This window comes from Oryx dammah, unplaced genomic scaffold, assembly GCF_014754425.2.
Source record: "Oryx dammah isolate SB20612 unplaced genomic scaffold, SCBI_Odam_1.1 HiC_scaffold_18, whole genome shotgun sequence".
Classification (NCBI taxonomy): Eukaryota; Metazoa; Chordata; class Mammalia; order Artiodactyla; family Bovidae; genus Oryx; species Oryx dammah.
In genome coordinates, this window is record NW_024070202.1 from 8,202,678 (window position 1) to 8,227,442 (window position 24,765).

At 48.2% G+C, this 24,765-nt stretch overlaps 1 protein-coding gene across 1 annotated transcript; it reads right to left on the bottom strand.

The window, feature by feature from the left end:
* Positions 1-648: 648 nt before the first annotated feature.
* UPP1 (uridine phosphorylase 1) lies at positions 649-24,765 on the bottom strand. The gene is made up of 8 exons (XM_040260240.1): positions 24,573-24,765; positions 13,572-13,636; positions 6,692-6,806; positions 5,365-5,523; positions 4,267-4,381; positions 1,872-2,081; positions 1,530-1,676; positions 649-964 (listed from the first exon to the last, which is right to left on the bottom strand). The coding sequence occupies exons 1-8, from the start codon at positions 24,714-24,716 to the stop codon at positions 831-833; spliced, it is 1,089 nt and encodes a 362-aa protein (XP_040116174.1). The 5' UTR covers positions 24,717-24,765; the 3' UTR covers positions 649-830.

Genomic DNA, 24,765 nt, shown 5'->3' on the forward strand with positions numbered 1-24,765 from the left:
TATAGATGTGCCAACAAGGCAACTGGGGCAACTGCCTCTGGGCGGGGGACCTGAGGACACCCCAGAAACAGCTACTGCAAAAAGGCCCATCTGAGACAGGAGGGGACACCTGGAATGCCTTCCAAATCCCTTTCTGCCTGCAGTCTGGAGAGGGGGGTTGACTCCAGGAGGAAGCTGAGGGACATGGAGGCACTGATTCAGGGCTGCTGCCAGGCTGAAGTGCACCTAAGTCTCGCTTTGTGAGCGAAATCTGACTACAATTAGTATTTACAAATCTGAAAAACCTCCTTAGAAATATTTCAAATACTGAGGAACTTTCTTAAAGAAAACCCAAATCAGGCTAACGTGGTGGGCATGCTCCAATGAAGCTTTAAAAAAAAAAAAAATCCTTGGACTTCCCTGGTAGCTTAACAAGAATCCGCCTGCCAATGCAGGAGACACAAGTTAGATCCCGGATCCGGGAAGATCCCACTTGCCTGGCAGCAGCTAAGCCCCTACATTACAACCATTGAGCCAGCGCTCCATGTCCTGAAGCCCGCATGCTGCAAGGCCCATGCTTCACAAGACGCCACCACAGTGAGAAGCCCCCACTCACCACAAGGAGAGCAAAGCCCATGCAGCAATCAAGACCCAGAACAGCCAAAAAACAAATTAAAAAGAAAAATTATTTTTAATCTTCATAGCTAAGGCAGGATTTTCTTTGCCTCTGACCTGAAATCAATTCCCTAGATTCTTGCATAAAGGATCCAGGAAGTCACACAGAGGAGACTGTGGCAATTTTATTTGCAGGAACCACAAATGCCCTCTAGATAAATGTTGGGGGATCAGGCCTACATCAGGCGCTTCTTGATGAACTGGCCTACTAGCCGCTGGGGCCGCTGCTGGTACTCGGCCAGCACCTCGTGGGGGCTGCTGATCTGGTCTCCTTCCAGGCGGTTGAGGAGGGTGACGCACACCACAGCCGCTGCAGGGAGCAAACGCCAGGTCAGCACAAACAGCGGGATTTCTAGCTTAATCCCAGGAGACCAGCCTCCACTCCTCCCGAGAAGGTCTGGGATGCAGAGCACCCTGTCCCACTGTCTCATCCTCCAGCTGCCTTTGCATCCCAAAGATTCCCTCAGCCAACCCCAGGACCAGCTCGGGCCCCTGTACTGCCTTGAAAGGCCGGGTGATGAGACAACAGGGACGGGAGGATTTCTGGAAGCAGAGCTGGGCCTGGAGGGCTGAGGCCAGGAACTACGAGTCAGAAATCCCAGGAGCTCTGAGGGCCAGATTCACTGGACAGTTGGCAGCGAAGCCCGCCCTGAGCAAAGGGCGGGCTTTCTCATCTTTCTGGCCCCTTAGTGGCACCTGAGTCCCAGCAGAGACACTGCGGATCCTACTTTGCAGCGCGTGTCAATCTGAAGAGCACAGAAGCATGCCTTGAGGGGCAGGGCAGGCAGGTAGTCCCGGGAGGACTCGGGTGAGGAGTGGGGAGAAGCAGGGGGTTCAGCAGGGTGGGGGTGGGGGTGGCGGCCTAAGGATCCCACCTCGGAGGCCGCAGGCGTTGCACATGGCGGCGAAGACCGTCGCCTCCATCTCGATGTTGCGGATGCCGGCCGCGTAGGCTGCCCGCAGGTATTCCTGCTTGTCCTTTTCGGTGTAGGAGCAGAGCGCCCCGTCCAGGCGGCCTTGCCCTGGAAAACCGTGGAGCACTCGGCACGGGCACGCAGTAAACACCCACTGCACGCCCACCCCACTCCCCAAACACAGAGGTGGTTTCAAGCCCACCCGGCCCGCTTGCCCTCCAGCATCCGGCCCGCAGTGGAAATCAGGCGAAGCAAGCGCACGTCGGTGGCAGACCCCCAGCAGGAGGCCAGAGCGCCGCTCACCCTCGTAGAAGTCCAGGGTGCACATGGTGTTGCCCACGACTGTGGGGAACTCGCCGAGGTCTGCGGAGCAGCGTGCCAGCTCCTGCACCAGCTGTTCGTCCAGGTCCGTGTTCCGAACCTCTCGCTTCCCAAGGACAATCTGCTCAAACTCCGGCTTAAAGCACGGGTCTACTGCCTGCCGGGTGATGACCACCGAGCCGGGCTCCAGACCTGAAGGAAGGAAGGCAGGGGGTCGGGAAGGGAAGGGCCTGGTCCATGCACAGGAACACTGAAAGGTCAGTCAGGCCCTAAAAAGAAATAGGTAAGGACCCCGTTTCGACACCAGATTTATTTTTCCTGCTGGTAAAAGAAACGAATGGGTAGAGGATACAGAAAATATGGAAAAGTGCCAAAAAGAAAGTGAAACTGACTGGGCCTCTGCACCCCACTGAGCAGCATCTTAACAGTTGCTGCTGGAACTCTTTGGGGCTCCCTTTACCAGCAAGTATTCAGCTGGTCCCTGTTCTGTACTTTTTTTTTTAAGTATTTAAGGTTTTGAGTAAAACAAAAGTAGGCAAGAATAGTGTAAGGAATTCCCAGGCTCCCCAAAACTGGTTCCTGTGGCCACCAGCCCCTGATGCCCTGGCTTCCCTCCACGAGTGACTCCTGGTGAGGATCTGCTTTCTGTGCCTCCCTGGGCGTTTCCACATTTGTAGCAACATTATTCTGCTCCTCCGTCTTTGGACTTTTAATAACTTTGCTTGAGATTTGACCATTAGCATTTCCTACCACTACTTGCTTTAATGGGATATTGGTTTTCCTAGACATTAAGGAGGAAGAAGCCACGAGAGCTGTTCCAGGGCTCCACGCCCTCGCCCCCATATCAGCTGCTTTCATGGAACATTAAAAAATATGACCAATCCTCAAGCTCTGGCTCTGCTCACCCCACTGTGTGTGCATCTGGACTTTCCTTGCTGCTTCAACAGACACTCCTCAAGTGTCTCCCCACCCCAAGTGTGGACCTGGAAGAACCCTCAGATGGTAGCTTTCATGAATTCATGGTGCAGGACTTTCCAGCCGCTTCAGGCCTCAGTTTGGAGGGTGCAGCCCTCCTCCAGGGTCAGCCGCTCTTCCTCAGACCCTGCACTCTCTCAGGATACCCGCTGACTATTTCAGAATTCTCCTCTCACATCCAGCAGGAACCCGAGTTTCTCATGCTTCCTCCTGAGTGGGGGCCCGCGCCACCCACCCACTCTTCCTGTTTTGGGATTCTGGGGGATGCCCTGTCACACTTTGCTGTTGAGGATTTGGGGTGCCGCTCTTTAGTTGATCTGTCCATTTCTATGCAGCAATATTGGGAGACTCAAAACCCACCCTACTCCCTCCAGAATTCATTCTCTGGTTATTGATTTTAAAATCCCTGCAGAGCAAGAACTCAGGAAAAGTTTGGTGGAGCTTCTGGCAACACAGGTGCCACGTGCATGAAGGAGAGCCTGTGCATTGGAAAGTATCACAGCTAAGTGGGCAGGGCCCTCCCTAGTCATTGGGGTGTTTTCTGAGAACCCCGTTAAACTTTGAATGACAATCTGCAAACATGGATGCTACCTATCAATCTGTCTATGTAGTGAAAAGAAAATGAGACTATGTATCAAGAAGATTTAGGGCCTACAGAAGCCCTGTTCACAGCAGGGAAACCTAAATTTTCAAATTACCATAAATCCAGGGGAAGTCAGGCCTAGACAGTCAAAATTAAATGCAGAGGCCAGGCCTCCTAGAAGCTCCCAGCTCCTTGATGGGAGTGAGAATTGTCAGAACCCATTTTTCAGCAGAAAAACCTGCCCTGAGTTGGGACATCTGAAAGCAGTACAACTTACATAAAACAAGTTTGTTTCAACGACTTTGGCTTAAAACTCAACATAATTTTTAGCGTTTTGTGATGGTAAAAAAAATTACAATGAGCACTGAGGGCTTTTAGGCAATTTAAGAACACTTATCTTAATTTTGTATTCCATCTCTTTTTTCCCTCTTTGAGTTTCCTGTAGGTTTTCTCATAATGTACTTCAGTCCTTACAAGAATAGGGAGGAGTGAGCGAATTGAAGGAGAAAGGCAGAGAAATGAGGGAGTAGAAAGAATAAAAAGAGAATCAAGCAAACAAGAAGGCATGAGAGTGTAACCCAAAAAGAATGTGTTTTCACGTGCGGGTGGCCTGGAAGCTTTCTGTAGCTATTTCTGGGGTGTGGGTTGGGAGAAGTAGTTGGACCAAAAAAAAAACTAGATAAATAACAAAACAAACTTGTTTTCACACCTGCTGCTGCTGCTGAGCTGTCCTTGGACACAGCCCAGGTAGGAGCTCTGGGTCCCCTCGATGCCCCACCTTACCCCCAGCAAGGTCCCGGTCATGCTCTGCACACTGACCTATCCCACCGGAAGTGCCAATGCGGATGAGGGTGACGCCGGAGCAGCGAGCGTGGTACAGCAGCTTGATGAGCTCATGCAGCATGATAGCAATGGAGGGGATGCCCATCCCGTGCTAGAACCAGGGAGAAACACTAGCGTCACGCTCCAGTGGAGTCTCTGTGTGCCCTGTGGTGCATTGCTAAGTGGTCGTAAAGAAGATTAACTTCAAAACGTAGTTAAAAACTATGACTACGTGGGGAAGGCTTGCATGATGCTGTTGAGCAGATGACCCCGTCTGATGCACCACAACCAGAAGAACGGATCTCAGCTGAGGACCAGAGGCCTGCGGTTGCCAGGTAATGAGCAGCCCCTCTGGCCTGGGAAGTCCTGCACACATTTTCCCCTTTCTCCACGTGCTCTGCCGCAGCCATCCTCAGTGGCCGGCACGTGGCTCCACCCTGTGAAGGCTGCTGCCTCTCCACCCCCAACCCTCAGCCTTCTTCAGAGGTCTGCTGGAGTCACAGCCACCAGGAGCTGATCCAAGGTGGAGCAGTCCTTGGAGGATGTGTTTGTCATGGAGGCTGGCATGTGGGAAGTGCTTCCATGGATTATTAGTATCCAGATCTGAGCACGTCTTGATTCCTGGGTGTGTGCTGTGTGGTTGAAGCTGCCAAACATCTCAGCTACTCAGAGCAGGGGCACCCTCTGGGCAGCCTTACTCTATGGCAGCACTTGCTTAATGTTCTTGCCTACAAAGGAAACCAGAACTGGGAAACGAGAAACACCAGAGATCTGTGTTCACTCACTGCTGAATCACACGTGTGTGATGTAAGTCCCTGTGAGGCGGCCAGGGCAGGGGCCGCCTGGTCCTGGTGCTGGCTCTCCCTGGGGCCCCGGTCTAGGCAGATCCTCCTGGTTTCCAACCTGGGTCCTCACTGCGTGCACACAGCTGGGTGGGCGTGCACGTGTGTCTCCATGTGCGTCCTGGCCTGTCCTGAAGGCAGGCCCCAGCTCCAGGCTCCCCTCACCCCTGTCCCCCCTGCCGGGCTGTGTGCAGGGCAGGCGGGGAGCCTGCAGAGCCGGGGGCCCTGACCCCCGCCCAGGGCAGGTACTCACGCTGACCGACAGCACCGGGCCCACTTTAAACATGGTGTAGCGGTCAGTGCCCTCACAGATGTTGGGATAGTCAGCACCCGGGTGGGCAAAGCCCAGCTCCATGGCCACGTACTTGATGAAGGCTTTCATCCGGGAAGGGCTTCCTCCAACACACACAAACTGCAGACAGAAAACAGAACCCCATCAGCAGAGGGAACACACCCTGTCTGAGGAGCACGGGTCCTCAAAGTGGGCCCCCTTTGCAGCAGCATCTCCTAGAACTTGCTACAAGTGCAGGTCCCTTCCCTGGCCTCCCCCTGGACCTGCTCTGTATGGGGAGCCAGTAATTTGTGTGCCGTGGAGGCCCCCTGGTGATTCCAGCATTCCTTCAGATTTAAGAAGCACTGGTTCATGGACTCAGCTCCCTGCTATTGGACCCAACAGTGTGAAGCAATTAGATGCACAAAATGCAGGACAGCCTCGCCTTTCCTGGGCAGATTAAATCCAGGCTCCACGCCAGCCTGGGGTCCATCCATCTGTGTGGGCAGCAGCTCGCGCCACTAGAGGGAGCCTGGGTTCGGAATAAGGTGGGGCAGGACCCTCGGTGTGCAAGCAGCCTGTCCATAAAATGGACCTCTAACCGCCCTTGACCTGCCGGCAGAGAACCCAATGGCCAATCTGAGAAAGAGTCAGGGGCCAGTCGTAGCTGTGGACGGAGCGAGTAAATCTCAGAGACACAGAACCTGCGGTCTGCAAAGTGCAAAACAAGAAAGCTTACCAAAGAAAAACAAGTAAATAAGTCACTCTTAGGGACTCAATGATCAAAGAATTATTAGTCTCTAAACATAAAAAAGAAAACTTCTACAGCCTAGAAAAAAATTATAGGTTAGATTTAAGGGAAGAATGAAAGTGGAAAATTGTCCCTCAGTTTGAAACAAACAGCATGAAAGAACCAGGTGGCCGGTGGGACATAACCTGGTCAAGACCTTATGATCCCATGAGGCAGTCCTGGATCTAGGGTCAGCGGCCTGTGTCAGTTTAGAATCCTAAACTTTAGTCCACTTTAAAAGTCCTCTATAAGGACAATTCTGGACCCAGGCACTTCAGGCTCAGGACGAGGGGCGCCTGGAAGCTGCATTCAGCAAGTAAGTCATTGAAGGAACCAGCTTAACAAATCGATGTGCATCTTAAATGACAGACAGCAGACACGGTGACTGCTCCTCCTCGTTATCCCTCAGTTCCCTAGAAAAGATTTAGTGTCTGCTCTTTTCTAGTCTCTCAATGAAGCATTAAGAATATTAGTGATCTTAGGACAAATTCCAAGAATTGAAAGCCCTGAGCATTTTACCTTCACGTCTCCAAACATGGCTGGGAAATCGTGCGTGCTGGTGCTGAGGCTGAAGTGGTAGAGGACGTCTTCCTTCATTGCTGCTATGTGGGGATTGCAAAGCCGCACCAAGTCACTGTCCCAAAACAGGAAAGGAGACAGTTTATAGAACCAGCATCCAAAACTGGACCACTGAGGCGCTCTGTGCCAGCGAGGCACGTGGAACCCAGCAGCGGGACAATCCCAACCTACAGAGGCTTCTGCTCCATCTCAGTTCCCCCCACTCCTCCCCTTCACCCCCTCTTCACTTCCAGGGCTGGTTTTAGAGGATGATCAGACAGAACTCACAAGAGCACCGAATGGTACAAAGATCAAAATGCCAATTCACTCCATATAGAGTGTAGCCAGTTACCACCCAACTCAAGCTCACCCAACATATGTGGCTTTGTGTTAAAAATAATGTACTTATCACAGGAAATATGCATGGAAATAAAAGGAAAAAATGGCCTATAATCCTCCCACTCAGAGATGGCTTTTCCAATCTGATGCCTTTCCTTTTCATTTCCTTGTCATTAGCCAGCACTTAACTGGTACAACATCCAAAGAGAGTGATGAGAAAAGACATCTTTTCATTTTGTTTTTTTCTCCACAGCTGCTTGAAATTTTGTGTGGTTCACATTATATTTCTCTTGGACGGGACACTGCTAGCTGGCAGTTCAGTTCAGTTCAGTCGCTCAGTCGTGTCCGACTCTTTGCGACCCCACGAATTGCAGCACGCCAGGCCTCCCTGTCCATCACCAACTCCCGGAGTTCACTCAGACTCACGTCCATCGAGTTGGTGATGCCATCCAGCCATCTCATCCTCTGTCGTCCCCTTCTCCTCCTGCCCCCAATCCCTCCCAGCATCAGAGTCTTTTCCAGTGAGTCAACTCTTCGCATGAGGTGGCCAAAGTACTGGAGTTGCAGCTTTAGCATCATTCCTTAGGGGTCAGCAAACATTTCCCATAAAAGACCAAATGGTAAATACTTTTTCCCTTGACGGTCATACGGGCTCCATCACCTCTTCTCAACCCTGCTACTGTCACATCAAAGTGGCCCAGACAACATGCCAATGGGTATGGATGTGTTCCAATAAAACTTTATTTTTAAACGTGATGCCGAGGTCTAGATTGCATCTGCAGCCTTAGATACACCTCCTTCTACACCCGTGCCTTCCGGATCCCAAACACAAGTGTGCTTGCTGCCTATGCCAGGGGCAAAGAGGGAGGCAGCACAGGGCCCCAGTTCACAGCAATTAGGACCTTCTATTTCTTCCTTCTGAGTCAGACTTTCTGCTCAGAACCCACTGATCACATTTCCTTCTCAATCTAACGGTGAGAAAAAACCATAGAGGAGACGGTCTAAGCATCCTGGGATTTGTAAACACCACAATGTGAGTGACCCGGGCCACCTCCTCTGCTGTCTCTAGCCCCTGTTTTCCTGGCATCCGTTGGTCCTCGCTCTAGACCAGGCTCTAGACCAAAGGCGCTTGCTCCTCTGTCTTCTGCATCTCATCATGTCTTCCTTTCCCTTCTCACATTTCTCTTCTATTTCCTTAGAATGGCATCCAAGTTAATTCACAGCCCAACAGTGTCGAGAAGCAATACAAAAAGAGGCAAACATTTTTTCTGTAATGCAAATGCATTATTTTTTGTGTTAAGACATGTCAATAAAAATTATCATCAAGTGAAAAAAAAATTTAAGATGCAAACAAAATATTAAAGAGAGACAGATCTTTTTCTAAAGGAGAGGTGCTGATGGCTGGCTCACAGGACGGCCCTGAGGCAGAGACGGGAGAGTCTCACTCAGGAGAGGCCACCTGCCCAAGCCACAGTCTGTGCTGGACCCCAACCAGTCCCAGCCAAGCCCACTCTCCTGGGGCAGGGGGTCTCTTTCCAGGGGACCAAATCCAGCGGGGACAAATCCCAAGCTTTCCCTGAATGCCTTCTGAATCTCCAGGCCAAGCTGAAATTCTGAAGTCGCAACACAACCACAGCATCTGCAGCTCCTTTAAAGGTAATTGTTTTACTATAATTATGGTTCTTGGCCTCCTTCAGGATGTTCACAGGACAGACTACAAACAGCAGCGTTACTAGGCAGGCATCGGAACTGACAAAACAGGATATGTATGACAGAAAAACTTGGTCACTTATTTCAAAATACAAAAGCTTTCTTTCCTCTTTCATTCCAGGAAGAGGAGAAGGAAATAGGGTGTAACTCTGGAGACCAGCAAGGATTTTAAAATATGTAAATTAGACACATAATAGCAAATAGAACAAGCCCAGACTTACTTTTGTTACTGAGGTCTAATTCACTCGCAGTGTTGTAAGAGTCAGGTCTACCACAGTGATTCAATTCTTTTAAGCTTATCCTCCATTTTTCAAAAGGATTTTAAAATAACAAGTAAAAGATACATTACTTGGAAAACTGTTCCTCTAGCCTACACACAGTTTCAAACTTGACTTTATCTTCCTTTATTCTGTCACTTTATTTGTTTAACAAATATTCGCTGAGCACCTACTCTGTAAAAGAAATGGGTGAGATGCAAAAGGAATGAAACCTGACTTCTGATTCCAGGAGTTTATCAGCAGGGAGGGAAAAACATGGCTATTGGACGAACTGGCCCAGATGTCTTGGGTCGCATGCTCAAGAAACTGGCAGAGAGACTTCCCTGGTGAGTAAGTGGCTAAGACTCCATGTTCCCAATGCAGAGGCCCTGGGTTTCAATCCCTGGTCAGGTAATGAGATTCTGCATGCACCAGCTAAGACAGATCTTACATGCTGCACAGCCAAATAAATACAAATAAACATTTTCTAAAAAAGGGGCTGGCGGATAAGGAAGGGAGCCTGAAACCAAAGCGGGGGTCACTGCCGTGTGTCCACCTGACATGGTGCCCAGGTCCCCTTCTCCAGCCTTTATTTCCACTATCCCCACTCCATCAGCCCCCGCGGTCCTCAACTTGGGGGCAGAGGTCAGGGAGAGAACAGTGGGGACAGGGTGTGTTTGGCTGTCAATGACTGGAAGCACTAGCAACCCTACTATTTCAAGTAAAGTTATCTCTGCACGTGCCATTCCCGGGGCAGCCCCCCAAATTGAAAATGGGCCAAAGACTCTGCGGGGAATGAAGAAAAGGGCAGGTGTCCATGTGGGATTAGGACGTGAGCAGATGACCAACATGTGTGAGGCTCCAGAGGACCTCTTGAGGAACCTCCCAGAAGAGACCCAAGGAGCCCTTCTTAGGAGAAGGGAATCCTGAGAAAAGAGTTTTATGTATAGTGAGGTGTGACTGAATTCAATTAAGTATATTTTATTGCTAAGAGTAACTGATACAAAACTGAAGCTTGGTTTTCTCTCTGTGTTAAGAGAATAAAGCTTTCTTGGAGGGACGTTCCTGGTGGTCCAGTGGCTAAGACGCTGCGTTCCCAATGTAGGGGGTCCAGGTTCGATCACTGGTCAGGGAACTAGCTCCCAACATGCCACAACTAAGATGCAATGCAGTCAAATAAATGAAAAATGAATAAGTATTTTTTTATAATGTTTAAAAAGATAAAAAGTTTTCTCGGAATATCGAGCCGTTTTCCCTACTGGATTGTGCGTCTTTGCCTTTTAAGTGAGCTGTATTTGCTTTTGAAAGGTTGCATTTTCACTTTGGTTAAGTGAATTAAGTATTGTTCCACAGTGACCTAAGGTCCTATTTGACCAAGTGTTTTAAAATGTTTTTACTATTTTGACAAACTTTCCAAATTCTCCCTGAAGTTGACTTTGGGATTCTTCAGAAGGGACCCCTGAAGCACCTCATAGAGAGTAAAGTTAAACTCATGAGGCTTATTTGGTATGTTAAATTACATGGGAAGCATTGTCGTGGTAAATATTCTTAGGTTACATTGTGTGGGTTAAGTATTACTAATATACATATTCTAGAAATTATATGCCACTCCTTAGAATCTGGTACATCCTGATAATGTTTATAATCATAATTCTAGTTATTATGTTAAAATTTTGCATGTCACAGAAATAGCCAAGTTTCTTTACCAAATATAATGTAATCAGACCTTTAATCTTAAGTCCTTTGTCATTTATAGACTGCTTCATCTTCAAAAAGATTCCATAAAAAGGACTTTTTGGTAATTCCCTGGCAGTCCAGTGGTTAGGACTTGGCATTTTCACTACCAGGACTCGGGTTCAATTCCTGGTCGGTGGTTTTCATTTATTTATTGATGGGGGGAGTTGCTTATTTTGTTTTTTGCCTTGCTAAGCAGCTTATGGGACCTTAGATTCCCAACCAGGGACTGAACACATGACCCCTTCACTGGAGGCTCAGAGTCCTAACCACTGGACCCGTTTTTCAGACATAAGGAAACTCTTCCCCTCAAGCTAATTATGACTTACAGAAATTTGGTAAATTACACATTAGTAAACAGAATTGAGACAGTTATATCTTTTCTTTCTACCTGATCTCTCCAGAAATTGGAAACTCTTCCCTTCTCATCAGCTTGATCAGGTAATAAAATTAATTATCTAATAATTATTAATTGAGGTCTGTATTTACTACCTAAGATGCATTTCTCAGATGACTCTTTGTTGCTATGCTACATTACTGTACAGTTTGTTTCTGATGCTTATTAAAGTAATCTATCTTTGAATGAAGATCACAGGCACCATGGCCTGCAACCAAGGGATTATACACGTGGGAAAGACATCAGATAAAGGATTTTGGAAGGGACTCTATTAGGCCTCCTTAGACTTCAATTAAGATTAATACTGCCAGACCAGGACAAGAAAATTATGATATCTGAAGTAGATAGCTGACCAAGATGCCAGACCAGGCCTGTAAGCTAATTACTTTAATAATTGCTCACACTTTTGCTTATAAACCAGAGGTATTTCTTCCTTGGTCGCAGTCATTTTTAAGTTTCAAAAGTCAAACTAACTGCTGAGTTCACGGCCAATTTCCTCTGTCCAGTATTCCTAGGTTAACTTGGTGGGCTCCTCCTCTCTTACTGGATGGCCTTTAGGTCTAAAAGTATTGGCATCATACAGAGTCTGTTCTCTTATTACTGTGGAATTATGTTAGAAATCAGTAGCAAAAGATATCTGAAAATAACCCACATGTTCAAGGGCAATGTGACATTCACTGACAGAGATCTTTGACTTGGCCGTTGGAAGTCTCAGTAAAGTTAGGAGACTAAAGCAACACAGAGGCTGATTGCAGAGAAGAAAGCATTTAATGTAAATTAACAGCAAAGATACTTTAAAAATCCCATGTATTTGGAAATTAAATATCCATTTTAAATGATGTGTGTATCTAAGAAACCATAAAAAGGAAAATTAGAAAATATTTGTAACAGAATAAAAATGAAAAGAGAATTTACCAGAATTTGTTGCATGCAGCTGAAGCTGCTCAATGCAACTGAACACATGACTCTTGACTAAGGGATGAAAACAATGCACACTAGCATAAAATTTTGTTAGATTTAAACAAAATCTCTACTTTAGTTAACAATACTGTATACCATGTTTCCTGGATTTTTTTTAATAACATAGTATTTCTTTATATTCTCAAAATTGAATTGGATGTTTCAAGCCTCATTTAAAATTTTTTTAAATCACCAAGGTAACAACTTTCTAGACATTTAGCAGTAATGCCAATGCCAAAATACACAGAACTATATCAAAGTTTTGAGTGAATACATAAATTACAAATCTAGCATTGTATTCATACTAAGTCAAACAAGTGGAATCAAAATGCCATAAATTTTTTAGCTGTCATCTTCCTGCTTAATCTTGTGAGGGGTCATGACAACCCATGACTCACTGCTCTGTGGATGTATATCTGGACTGTGCAAACTGTCAGTAATATGTTGTGTGTGCGTGCATGCAGGCAAGTCTCTTTAGTCGTGACCCTTTGTGACCCTATGGACTGTAGCCTGCCAGGCTCCTCTGACCATGGGATTCTCCAGGCAAGAGTTCCAGAGGAGGTTGCCATGCCCTTCTCCACGGGATCTTCCCGACCCAGAGATCGAACCCGTTTCAGACATCTCCTGCATTGGCAGGTGGATTCTTTACCACAAGCACCACCTGAGGAGTCCCAGTAATACATCATTTGGTGTTACTACACTTTGTCTCAAAACCATTGACCTCTTTTGGGCAAAACAGTCCTTACAGCTTTTTGAAAAACCATCTCCTGCATTATAATTCTCAGGCTAACTGGTATATAATCTTCCATTTTTTTCTCAGATTGACTATTAATTTTTTTGCATCAATACCAGCAATGCACTAATATACATAAAAGAGCGGCCATGCGAATCACACAGTGGATAATGAACAGCTGCAAAGAAATAAGGAAAGTATTTGAAAGTCAGAACCAAGAGAGCTGGGAGGGCAGCAGGGACTGTGACTCAGAAAGTGTCCAAGAGGAGAAAGCCTCTTGTAAAGTAATTGCTGGATTCCATGGAGCTCCCCCTTCCCCCAAATCTTATGTATTGACCTTCCCCAACTGCCTCTTTGGAGCTGCCTCTCAGAGCTATCTGAGGTGCTGCCTTCCAGGCTGCAGTCCTCTTTTTGCCCCAAATAAAACTTAGCTCGCAAAAAAAAAAGAGTGTCCAGGAGTAAGGAAACCTCACTGGATACAGGTCTGAGAGCTTGCATCCTTGAGGGACAAACACCCCAAGGCTACAAGCCGTGCCCAGCACGAGGTGCCAGGCGTTCTCAGCCAGCTCAGCTGCCAGCCAACCCAGCGTTCAGTCCCCCAGACCCCGCTCAGGCTCAGACCCAAGAACCAAGGTGTCCACGCGCCTCAGCTCCTAGAAACTGAAGGTCATCCCCACCAGCCTAGGCCGGGCAGCACGCAGGTCACCTTACTTGTGATCTTCCCGCTTCTCCGTTTCAGCCGCGGTGGAGGCCATTCCCTCAGCTGAGGCAGGACCCTAGGAGAAGACAGCAGAGTCTGTGAGAAGGTAATAGTGAACATTTTAGGAGTTCATCTGAGGGCACAGCGATTGCAGTTAGTGGTCACCCAGGGAGCTGGGGAGCGACCTACGGAGAGAAGGTGGGAGCAAAGCCAGTAGGTGACTGATGGGCTGCAAGAGGCCCAGACGGCTGTGTGTGACGGTTGTTCGTACTGTTTTGAATTTGCAGCCTTGAGGCATTTATCGCTTAGATTTCAGTTTGCTGACACGGGCTGCCTCAGCATTAGAGCCACCACGGTCCAGTGGGCTCCTTGTTTAATTATTTGAACACTAGTTAATCCTCCCAATAGGAATCAGTGTCGCTCTGTCAGCAAGGCCACGTTAACCTGTGGAAGGCCAGCGCCTTCGAGAGGAACCCTACATTTCTGCGTCACATGCAGGCACGTATATACAACCAGGAAGGCTGCTAACTTCAGAGAGTAGCTGGCGGAAATATACCCGAAGTCAGAGTGTGGGCTGGCGTCTCATGCGATCCCCGGGGCAAGACAGCCCTGACCCAGCGGACTACACTGGGCTGCCTCACCCTTCTAGAATCTTAAACTCTCCTCCAGTTCAGGTCAGGAAGGGAGCAAGCAAAGGCAGCAGCTCTTCAGAGCCTGCCATGGAGCGAAGGGAAGGATCTGGGGCAGGTATGGATCAACCCACCGCCCTGCTCCAACTCAGAGCCAGAAGAAGGGAAGTCCATGAGAGGCAACCACAGTTATCTTACTGGGGCTGGGCAATCAGACTGCCACTGCAGAGCTGAGCCTGAGGACCTCCCAGAGGTGAACACGGTGAGCGGATGCTGCATGGAGCCACCCCCAGCACCCCCAGGTCAGGTTCTCAACCTGGAACCCCACCAGCCACTTATCAGAAAACCAAACCCACCAAGTGAAAATCCAGAAGGTCTCCTTTTGGAGAAAAGGATCAATGGCTGCTGTTGCACAGTTAAATTTTGACCATTTTTAGAAAATGCTGAAGACCAAAGAATATTATCATAATTGGGTCTAGGCACAGATTTTTCTGGAGAGTTGCCTTGTCTCTCCTCACCTGGACTTCATCCTCCCTTACCATTTATAGGACGCTTCTCAGGAATTTCCAGCCTGTGCAAGTACGCGTACTAAGTCACTTCAGTCATGTCTGACTCTTTGCAACCCTATGGACTGTAGCCCACTAGGTTCCTCTGCCCATGGAATTTTCGAGGCAATACTGGAGCATGTTGCTGCGCCCTCCTGCAGAGGATCTTCCTGACCCAGGGATCGAATCTGTGTCTCTTATGCCTTCTGCATTGGCAGGCGGGTTCTTTAACCTGGTGCCACCTGGGAAGCCCAGCAGCCTGAGTCAATTGCAAATTGATTGCACCCAAGGTGGGCAGGGCAGGGTGGTTGTTGGGAACCTCCCATCCATAGCCAGGTGACAACCCAGACTTGTGATGGAAGTGCAGGGCTCGGGGTGGGGGAAGGCGGACAGTATTGTTGGACTGAGCCCCTAGTCTGTGCGGTCTGACACTGTCCCCAGGTAGACAGTGTCAGAACTGAGTCCAACGGTAGGACTGACTCCCTGATGGTGTAGGAGCTGGTGTGGAGAACTGCTTGATGGTGTGGGGAAAACAATCAGAATTGTACTCAGTGATCAAACTCTAAGGGCATAATTTGCCTTTACAGCATCCAGCAGACAGACGGGTGAAATGAGATGCAGACAGCCCAGTTTCTGAAGAAGTCTGGCATCCAGGAAACGCCACTCTCGTCACGGGCACCCTGCAGGCAGCAGCTACTGCCCCTCTGGGATCCATCTCACTCATTGTCTGCAGTAAGTACAGACACGTCTTCCGGAGCCCCAGCCCACAGCCTTTCTTAACGGCCCTCACTGTCCCCGGAGAGATGAAGTCTGGCTGAGGGTCATGGAGAATCAGTCACCTCATCCTGCAATCTGCCCCCTCTGGTCTGCCAGCTCTTCCTCGGGGGGTGACGTGGGGGAGGCGGGTATGGGAAAGAGGAAGGGTGAGACGCGCCTTCCCACGGGGCGGCAGCTGAATCACAGAGTTCAGAGGGCACCCCAGGGGTCCTCAGGGAGAATCCATCCCTATTTTCCAGGAATTGAAACTTAGCCACAGAGAAGTCATCCTGTCTGGACTTGCTAGTATTTCTCTCTAGCCCATTTCTTTCCCTGCTTTTGAAGCAGAGAATGCATTTTCTCTGTCTTATCCTTGCCCTCTGCCACCCCGGACCTCAGCTCCTTCCTGAAGTGTGGTAGGCTTCCTAGACTCAGTTTAGTGCCAGGCGTGTGTTCCCCTCCAGGCTGTGAGCTCCCCACCCTCAAGACAACTCCTCCTGGGGCCAGGGCCTAGCCTTGCTGACAAGAAAGCTTTATTTAACCAACTTTTCGCTGAGAAGATTACAGCCTTTGCAATGTTGTAACTGGTAACTTCCTCATTAAATATCTTAAGATGTTCAGGTGGAGTGAGCATGCATGCATGATTGCCTAAGGAATGCTGGTACAACCACCAGAGCCGTATTTCACTCTCAGAAGGAGCTGGGTGTGGAGGATAAACGATATGGCCACCCCACCCACCCACTGAAAGGTCAAAGATGGGGAGGGGGTGAAGGAAGTCCCTCCCCTCTCAATTCACTTGCCCTTAGACCAGCTGGAACACACGGGGTCCAAGAGCCACATCGCTGTCACGGGCAGACTGGTTGCTCACTCAGATTCACCCTTATTCTGCAGGCCACCAACAAGGTGAGCACCCCATTTCTGTAAAAGGAGACCCTGGTGATGCTTAAGAATAACCACTCAGGGAACCATGCTAGTAGAATTTCAGAAGAAATTTTCAAGTTAATAAAAATGTGTAGGGGACTTCCCCAGTGGTCCAGTGGCAAAGATTTCGAGCTCCCCATGCAGGGGCTCTGGTTGGGGAACTACATCCCACAGGCTGCAGCTAAGACCTGGTGCAGCCAAATAAATAAATCTTTTAATGTGTATGTGAAGCTTGTGGGTAAAAGGATGTCACCAGATAGTGCTGTAAACAATGTTGCCTCCATCAAGTCCTCAGCCAAGGCAGCCATCCCCATGGTGCACCCCAGGAAACTCAGGATGGAGAAAAACAAGACGTTGGCCCTAAGTGATTAAGATGAACATCAGACAAATGATTTCAAGGAACCCAGCCTCTTATATGTTCCCGCACACAAAAAAGCACTGAGATCATTAACTTGAGATGTCTGGCTTCTGCGACTGGCTGTAATCTTCTGATGTTCAACTTAAATGTCTGGTTTTTGCTTTGCTCTCAGCAGAACTCCTATATATCCTGGGTCCAGTTTTACCTCTTTGGAGCATTCCTTGCAGCTACCTGAAAGGCTGTTCCCTGGACTTAAGTCCTCAGTAAGGACATCAAACAAAACTTAATTCCCAACTTTTAAGTTGTGTGGTGTTGTTTTTTGTCAAGAAGATGAATTATTTTTTTCCAACCATCAAAGGAATCAGAAAATAGGCCCTTCACCATCGAGACCAAAGTCTTTCCCCCTGGGGTTTAATGCAGACAGAGAGAGAGGGAGCCCTCCAGGGTCCACTGCAGTCGGTTCAACTCAGGTCACAACTTAAAGAGCATTGGAAGTGTAAGTCACACAGTCGTGTCCGACTCTTTGCAACACTATGGCCTGTAGCCTGCCAGGCTCCTTTGCCCGTGGGATTTTCCAGGCAAGAATACTGGAGTGGGTTGCGATTTCCTTCTCCAGGGGATCTTCCCAACCCAGGGATAGAACCCACATCTCCTGCACTGTAGGGAGTCTTTACCATCTGAGTCGCCAGGGAAGCCTTTGTGCAGTGTAACTAGAAGTCATCATAGGCAAGCTCATTCAGAGAATTTAGGGAACATTTTTGACAACTGCTTTTTCATTTGCTTTACTGAATTAATGCTATCATGCACCTGTTTCCTCCAACAGACAGTATGCTTATGTATTTCCTAAGGACACACCCTTGATGTTGTACAGCTGATGTTCAGCCTGGGCATCACCCCAGGTCAATACTTATGCAGCACTCACTTCATTTCCTCCTTAGCAGAGAAACACTAACTTGCACAAACCCCAGCACTGAATCAGCACCACAGTGCTGTCCACCCACAAGAGGTGCCACCCAGTCCTGCCCACCCCTATTCACCCAATACAGCTGTGGCCGGAGTGGCAACGTCAGGGGGAATTCAGGCACTTGCCTCATACTTTTACTTCACCTTTTTAGTAACTTAGAAGCAAAAGGCAAGGGAGGAAGGGAAAGATATACCCATCTGAATGCAGAGTTCCAGACAGGAGAGATAAGAAGCCCTTAAGTGAACAATGCAAAGTAGAGGAAAACAATAGAATGGGAAAGACTATAGATCTCAAGAAAATTGGAGATACCAAGGGAACATTTCATGCAAAGATGGGCTCAAAAAAAGGACAGAAATGGCAAGGACTTAACAGAAGCAGAAGAGATTAACAAGAGGTGGCAAGAATACAGAAAACAATACAAAAAAGGTTTTAATGACCCAGATAACCATGATGGTGTGGTCACTCACCTAGAGCCAGACATCCTGGTGTGTGAAGTCAAGTGGGCCTTAGGAAATATTACTACGAACAAAGCTAGTGGAGGTGATAGAATTCTACATGAGCTATTTAAAATTCTAAAAGATGATGCTGTTAAAGTTCTGCACTCAATATGCCAGCAAATTTGGAAAACCCAGCACTGACCATAGGACTGGAAAAGGTCAGCAGCTTTCATCCCAAAGAAGGGCAAAGCCAAAGAAGGTTCAAACTACCATATAATTGTGTTCATTTCACATGCTAGCAAGGTAATGCTCAAAACCCTTCAAGCTAGGCTTCAGCAGTACGTGAATGGAAAACTTCCAGATGTACAAGATGGATTTAGAAGTGGCAGAGGAACAGAGAGATCAAATTGCCAACATTTGTTGGGTCATAGAAAACAGGCAAGAGAATTCCAGAAAAAAAACATCTACTTCTGCTTCACTCACTATGCTAAAGCCTGATTATTTTCTTGGGCTCCAAAATCACTGTGGACAGTGACTGCAGCCATGGAATTAAAAGATGCTTCCTTCTTGGAAGGAAAGCTATGATAAACCTAAACAGCATATTAAATAGCAGAGACATCACTTTGCTGACAAAAGTCCATATAGTCAAAGCTATGGTTTTTCCAGTAGTCATGCACAAATGTGAGCTGAACCATAAAAAAGGCTGAGTGCCAAAGAATTGATGCTTCCCAGCTGTGGTGTTGGAGAAGACTCTTCAGAGTCCTTGGACAGTCGAGAGATTAAGCAAGTCAATCCTAAAGGAAATCAACTCTGAATATTCATTGGAAGGACTGATGATAAAGCTATAACTCCAATACTTTGCCCACCTGCCTCGAAGAGCGGACTCATAGAAAAGACCCAGATGCTGGGAAAAATTGAAGGGGGTGACAGAGGATGAGATGGTTGGATATCATCACCAACTAAGTGAGCATGAGCTTCAGCAAATTCTGGGAGATGGTGAAGCACAGGGAGGTCTGGTGTGCTGCAGTCCATGGGGTCACAAAGAGTTGGACACGACTTAGCAACTGAACAACTACAATGCCTTTCTATTTATCTGTAAGATAGCAGAAGGTGCTAAGAATTGCACTCATTAGCCATTCAGTAAAATCACCAACAGGTGTACCTGTTAAGGTTAGTATCAGCACGTGTTGTGTGTGATCTGTAGAGAGAGAACAAGATGCAGGACTCTGAGACCAGTGTAGTAAACATGTGTGAATGTGAACTCCAATGCCTGTTGGCCTAGGGAGAGCCGGGTAAAGGCACAGACTTCTCTAGTTCAGCGTGAGGAACGAGTTGCTTCTTAATGATCCCGGATTCCTAGAAATAGCCAGGAAAAGGTGCAGCAGAGAGAGGACAGGACAAACAGAATTCACAGCGAGGAGACCTGAAGCCCATGAGACATGTGGAGGATGCAGAGCTCAGCGGGCTCAGGGTGGAGAAGGGTGGATTGGGCACTGATCCGGGACCAGGCACAAGGGTGGCCAGTATCACCACCAACGTGACCCCATCCTGGAGGTGACTGGGGGCTCTGAAATCTTGGATGCAGTGAATGACAGTCAGAGGCTTTCATACGAGAGCCACACAAAGGGCTCCAGAATAAGCCATTGTTACCTAACAACTATACTGAGCTCAAGACTTTGAGGTCCTGAAAGCCTTTACATGCCTGAACCTTGGGACTTCCAAACGTGTTACTAAATCAAATCCCTTATGATCGTACAGTGGAAGTGAGAAATAGATTTAAGGGACTAGATCTGATAGAGTGCCTGATGAACTATGGACGGAGGTTCGTGACATTGTACAAGAGGCAGGGATCAAGACCATCCCCAAGAAAAAGAAATGCAAAAAAGCAAAATGGCTGTCTGGGGAGGCCTTACAAATAGCTGTGAAAAGCAGAGAAGCAAAGGCAAAGTAAAAAAGGAAAGATATAAGCATCTGAATGCAGAGTTCCAAAGAATAGCAAGGACAAAAAAAGACTTCCTCAGTGATCAATGCAAAGAAATAGAGGAAAACAACAGAATGGGAAAGACTACAGATCTCTTCAAGAAAATTAGAGATACCAAGGGAACATTTCATGCAAAGATGGGCTTGATAAAGGACAGAAATGGTATGGACCTAACGAAAGCAGAAGATATTAAGAAGAGGTGGCAAGAATATACGGAAGAATTGTACAAAAAAGATTTTCACAACCCAGATAATCACGATGGTGTGATCACTCTCTAGAGCCACACATCCTGGAATGCAAAAGCCAAGTGGGCCTTAGAAAGCATCACTATGAACAAAGCTAGTGGAGGTGATGGAATTCCAGTTGAGCTATTTCAAATCCTAAAAAGAAGATGCTGTGAAAGTGCTGCACTCAATATGCCAGCAAATTCGGAAAACTCAGCAGTGGCCACAGGACTGGAAAAGGTCAGTTTTCATTCCAATCCCAAAGAAAGGCAATGCCAAAGAATGCTCAAACAACCGCACAATTGCACTCATCTTACATGCTAGTAAAGTAATGCTCAAAATTCTCCAAGCCAGGCTTCAGCAGTATCTGAACCATTAACTTCCAGATGTTCAAGCTGGATTTAGAAAAGGCAGAGGAACCAGAGATCAAATTGTCAACATCAGTTGGATTATCGAAAAAGCAAGAGAATTCCAGAAAAAATCTACTTCTGCTCTATTAACTATGCCAAAGCCTTTGACTGTGTGGATCACCACAAATTGTGGAAAATTCTTAAAGAGACGGGAATACCAGACCACCTGACCAGCCTCCTGAGAAATCTGTATGCAGGTCAGGAAGCAACAGTTTGAACTGGACATGGAACAACAGACTGGTTCCAAATTGGTAAAAAGGCTGTATACTGTCACCCTGCTTGTTTAACTTATATGCAGAGGACATCATGAGAAATGCTGGGCTGGATGAAGCACAAGCTGGAATCAAGATCGCTAGGAGAAATATCAATAACCTCAGATATGTGGATGACACCACCCTTAAGGAAGAAATAGAAGAAAGTGAAAAAAACGAAGTGAAAAATTTGACTTAAAACTCAACATTCAAAAAACTAAGATCATGGCATCAGATCCCATCACTTCATGGCAAATAGAAGGGGAAACAATGAGAGACTATTTTCTTGGGCTCCAAAATCACTGCAGTCATGAAATTAAACGATGCTTGCTCCTTAGAAGAAAAGTTATGACCAATCTAGGCACCACATTAAAAAGTAGACACATTACTTTGCTGACAAAGGTCCATCTAGTCAAAGCTATGGTTTTCCCAGTAGTCGTGTATGGATATGAAAATTGAACTATAAAGAAAGCTGAGCACCGAAGAATTGATGCTTTTGAACTGTGGTGTTGGAGAAGACTCTTGAGAATCCGTTGGACTGCAAGGAGATCCAACCAGTCCATCCTAAAGGAAATGAGTCCTGAATATTCATAGGAAGGACTGATGCTAAAGCTGAAACTCCAATATTTTGGCCAGCTGATGCAAATAACTGACTGGTTGGAAAAGACCCTGATGCTGGGAAAGATTGAGGGCGGGAGGAGAAGGGGACGACAGAGGATGAGATGGTTGGATGGCATCACTGACTCAATGGACACGAGTTTGAGTAAACTCCTGGAGTTGGTGATGGACAGGGAGGCCTGGTGTGCTGCAGTCCGTGGGGTCGCAAAGAGTCAGGCATGACTGAGTGACTGAACTGACTGATTGACTGACTGGACTATATAGTCCATGGAATTCTCCAGGCCAGAATACTGGAGTGGGTAGCCTTTCCCTTTCTACAAGGGGTCTTCCCAACCCAAGGATTGAACCCAGGTCTCCCGCATTGCAGGCAGATTCTTTACCAGCTGAGCCAGCAGGGAAGCTCATAACCCAGAGACAAATGGACCCAATTACCAGGCAGCCTGTCGCCAGCTGTGACTGTTTTGAAATAATGCAAGGAGGTGAGACCTTCATCACTCTGAGCCTTATCATCTACCCTAGATGATGAGACCCAGGCTATAAAGTCTCTCGGTTCTGCTAGAAGCGAGGCATAGTACCTGAGGTGCTAGCCTGCTGTGTTCTACCCCTTGCCCAGCAAACGGAATAAAGTCACTTCTATTTCCTCCAAACTGTCTCCATCTTTCTATTCAGCACTGGTGGACTGGGAGCCAAGAGCTTGCCAACATTTCCACATGAGATACAGGAGGCCATCACTCACCTTCTTGCCAACCATCAGTGAAGAGACTCAAAGGTTCTGAAACTCTCACTCTGGTTCCTAACTGAGGCCTGTCCAGAGAGTGTTTCAATTTCTCCATTGCCTGTTGTTCTGTGAGACAGGATGTAACCTAGTTTGACCCCACCCCTTCCCTACAGGGGCGTCCCTCAGCTCAGATAGAAAAGAATCTGCCTGCAATGCAGGAGATCTGGGTTCTATTCCTGGGTCGGGAAGATCCCCTGGAGAAGAAAATAGCAACCCACTCCAGTATTCTCGCCTGGAGAATACCATGGACAGAGGAGCCTGGCGGGCTACAGTCCATGCAGTCGCAAGAGTCAGACACGACTGAGTGACTAAACCACCAGCGCCACTTCCTTAACTGGGCCCTCACTCTAGCTCTGCTACATCCAACTTGCGAAATTAAAAAGCCCTCCAGCTGGCAGCTGGTTTTGGTTTTCTTGTTTTGTGTTTGTTGTTGTTCTGTTTTATTTTAGTTTTAACCTATTTAATCCAATTCAGACAGGTGGATTACTTTGGGCATATAGATTAGTGTGTAAACGTTTATATATCTATATATTTTTTGAATGAACATATTTCAAAAGCAAATGTGTGTGTATATGAGAGGAAGGAGGCAGGGAAGACCAGAAAGATGTTCAGGGTTTATCTTTAGGAAGCAGAAAAACTGAAAGTTTCACTTTCTTGTGGTATATTTGTTCTGTTTTTTTTTTTTTTAATGAATTTGTATTAATTTTATGACAACAGAAAGTTCACTTGGACAAAAGCCAATGTAAAGAATAACTACTTTGTTTCAACTTAAGTGGTACTTCAATGCCTACCAGGGTTGAGAATACTGGAATAAAAAATGTAATTCATGTCTGATAAAACTGTTTGAATTAGTCTGCAGTCTTTGAATGTAGAAAGACTGCAAAAGATCAGTTTGGCCTCTGAGAGGTGGAGGGGCGGGGGGCAGAGGCAGGCGGAATGGGGGCGGGGCGGGGGGGGTAGGGCGGAATGGTGGCGGGGGTGGGGGAGGGGGGAGGGCGGAATTGACCCAGAAGTGGGAGAGGGGGCCCTCTGCTAAGAGTCAGGCAGGCCGAGTGAAAGGCAAGGCAGTCCTGGGAGGGGTTGGCACGGTGGGAAACCCACTGGGCGACGGTTCTTTCTATTCAGGGAAATTGCAAATCTTTTAAAAGGCAGGGTCACAGCCAATGAATAGAATCAAAGGTCTCCGACCCGGAAACACAGGAAGGGGGGGAAGATGTGCGAAGGGAGACCAGGCTAGGCAGGGCAAGGAGACGGAGAGGCAGCCGGGAGGACGGAAAACAGCCGCAGAGTTCAGAGCGCAGAGTCACTACGCCTGGAGCCAGCTTACAGGATATGGCCCCATTCCAGCCTGCATTTCAGAGGGGGTTTCTCTGCAAGTCACCATCCGCGGGGAACTGCACAAGGCAGAGCCGGCCTCTGGCGAGGACAGCGAAAGACGGCCAGGGCTGGGAAAGAGCGGGTAGGAGAAGGCTTCGGGCGGGGACTCTGACTTACCTAGACACGCCCCAGACCCCAGAGCTGGGGAGGCGCCCCCACATGCCCGTCTTAAAAGCAACCTGCCGGTTACAAGAGCGGCAAACAGACCCGATCCCCGGTGCAAATCATATTTGTGTCAGACACTTTAACTGTAAAATTTTCTCTTTTGATCTGCCGGACACCTTGCCGCCAGTATTTTACCCTGTGACACTTAATCTGTTGGCCTAACGCACACACCTGAGTTCATTTTAACTCTGAATGTCTGGTAACAGTCCTTCTCCAAAACGTCATTTCCACTCTCCCCTCGGAAGAAGGGGGCGCTCCAGGTGTCCCGGGACCCATCTCGCTCGGTTTGGACTGCGCATCTCATGCACCAGGTGGACCCAGCATCTTGGCGGAGCCCGGACACCGAGTGGCGGAGGCGAGGGTGAGTGCCCTCCCTCCCGCACCCCCTCCCGTCACGTCCTCCGCGCGCGCTCATCCAGCACACCCTCAGGGTACATCCTCCCCGCACTTCCTCCGCGCGCGCCCTCCCCGCACCCCCTCGGAGCACGCCCTCCCCGGGCTCGCTGCGCGCACTCGCTCCCCGTGCGCTCTCCCGGCACAGCTTACCCGCGCACCCTCCCCGCCGATGGCCCCGCGTCCTCGCACCGAGTCGCCTTACCGGCAGGGTGATTCCCGAAAACTGGACTCCGGCCACGGAGACTCCCCGCGCAGAGACTGCCCGACCTGTGCCGGGAGGTACTGGGGAGCTGGTGGAGTCAGGCCTCCCGGGGGTCCCCGCCCGCCGGCCCGCAGCTCCTCCCATCCCGGCCCCCCCGCCCCACCTCCGCCGGGTTTCCTGCTGCGCAGCGGGC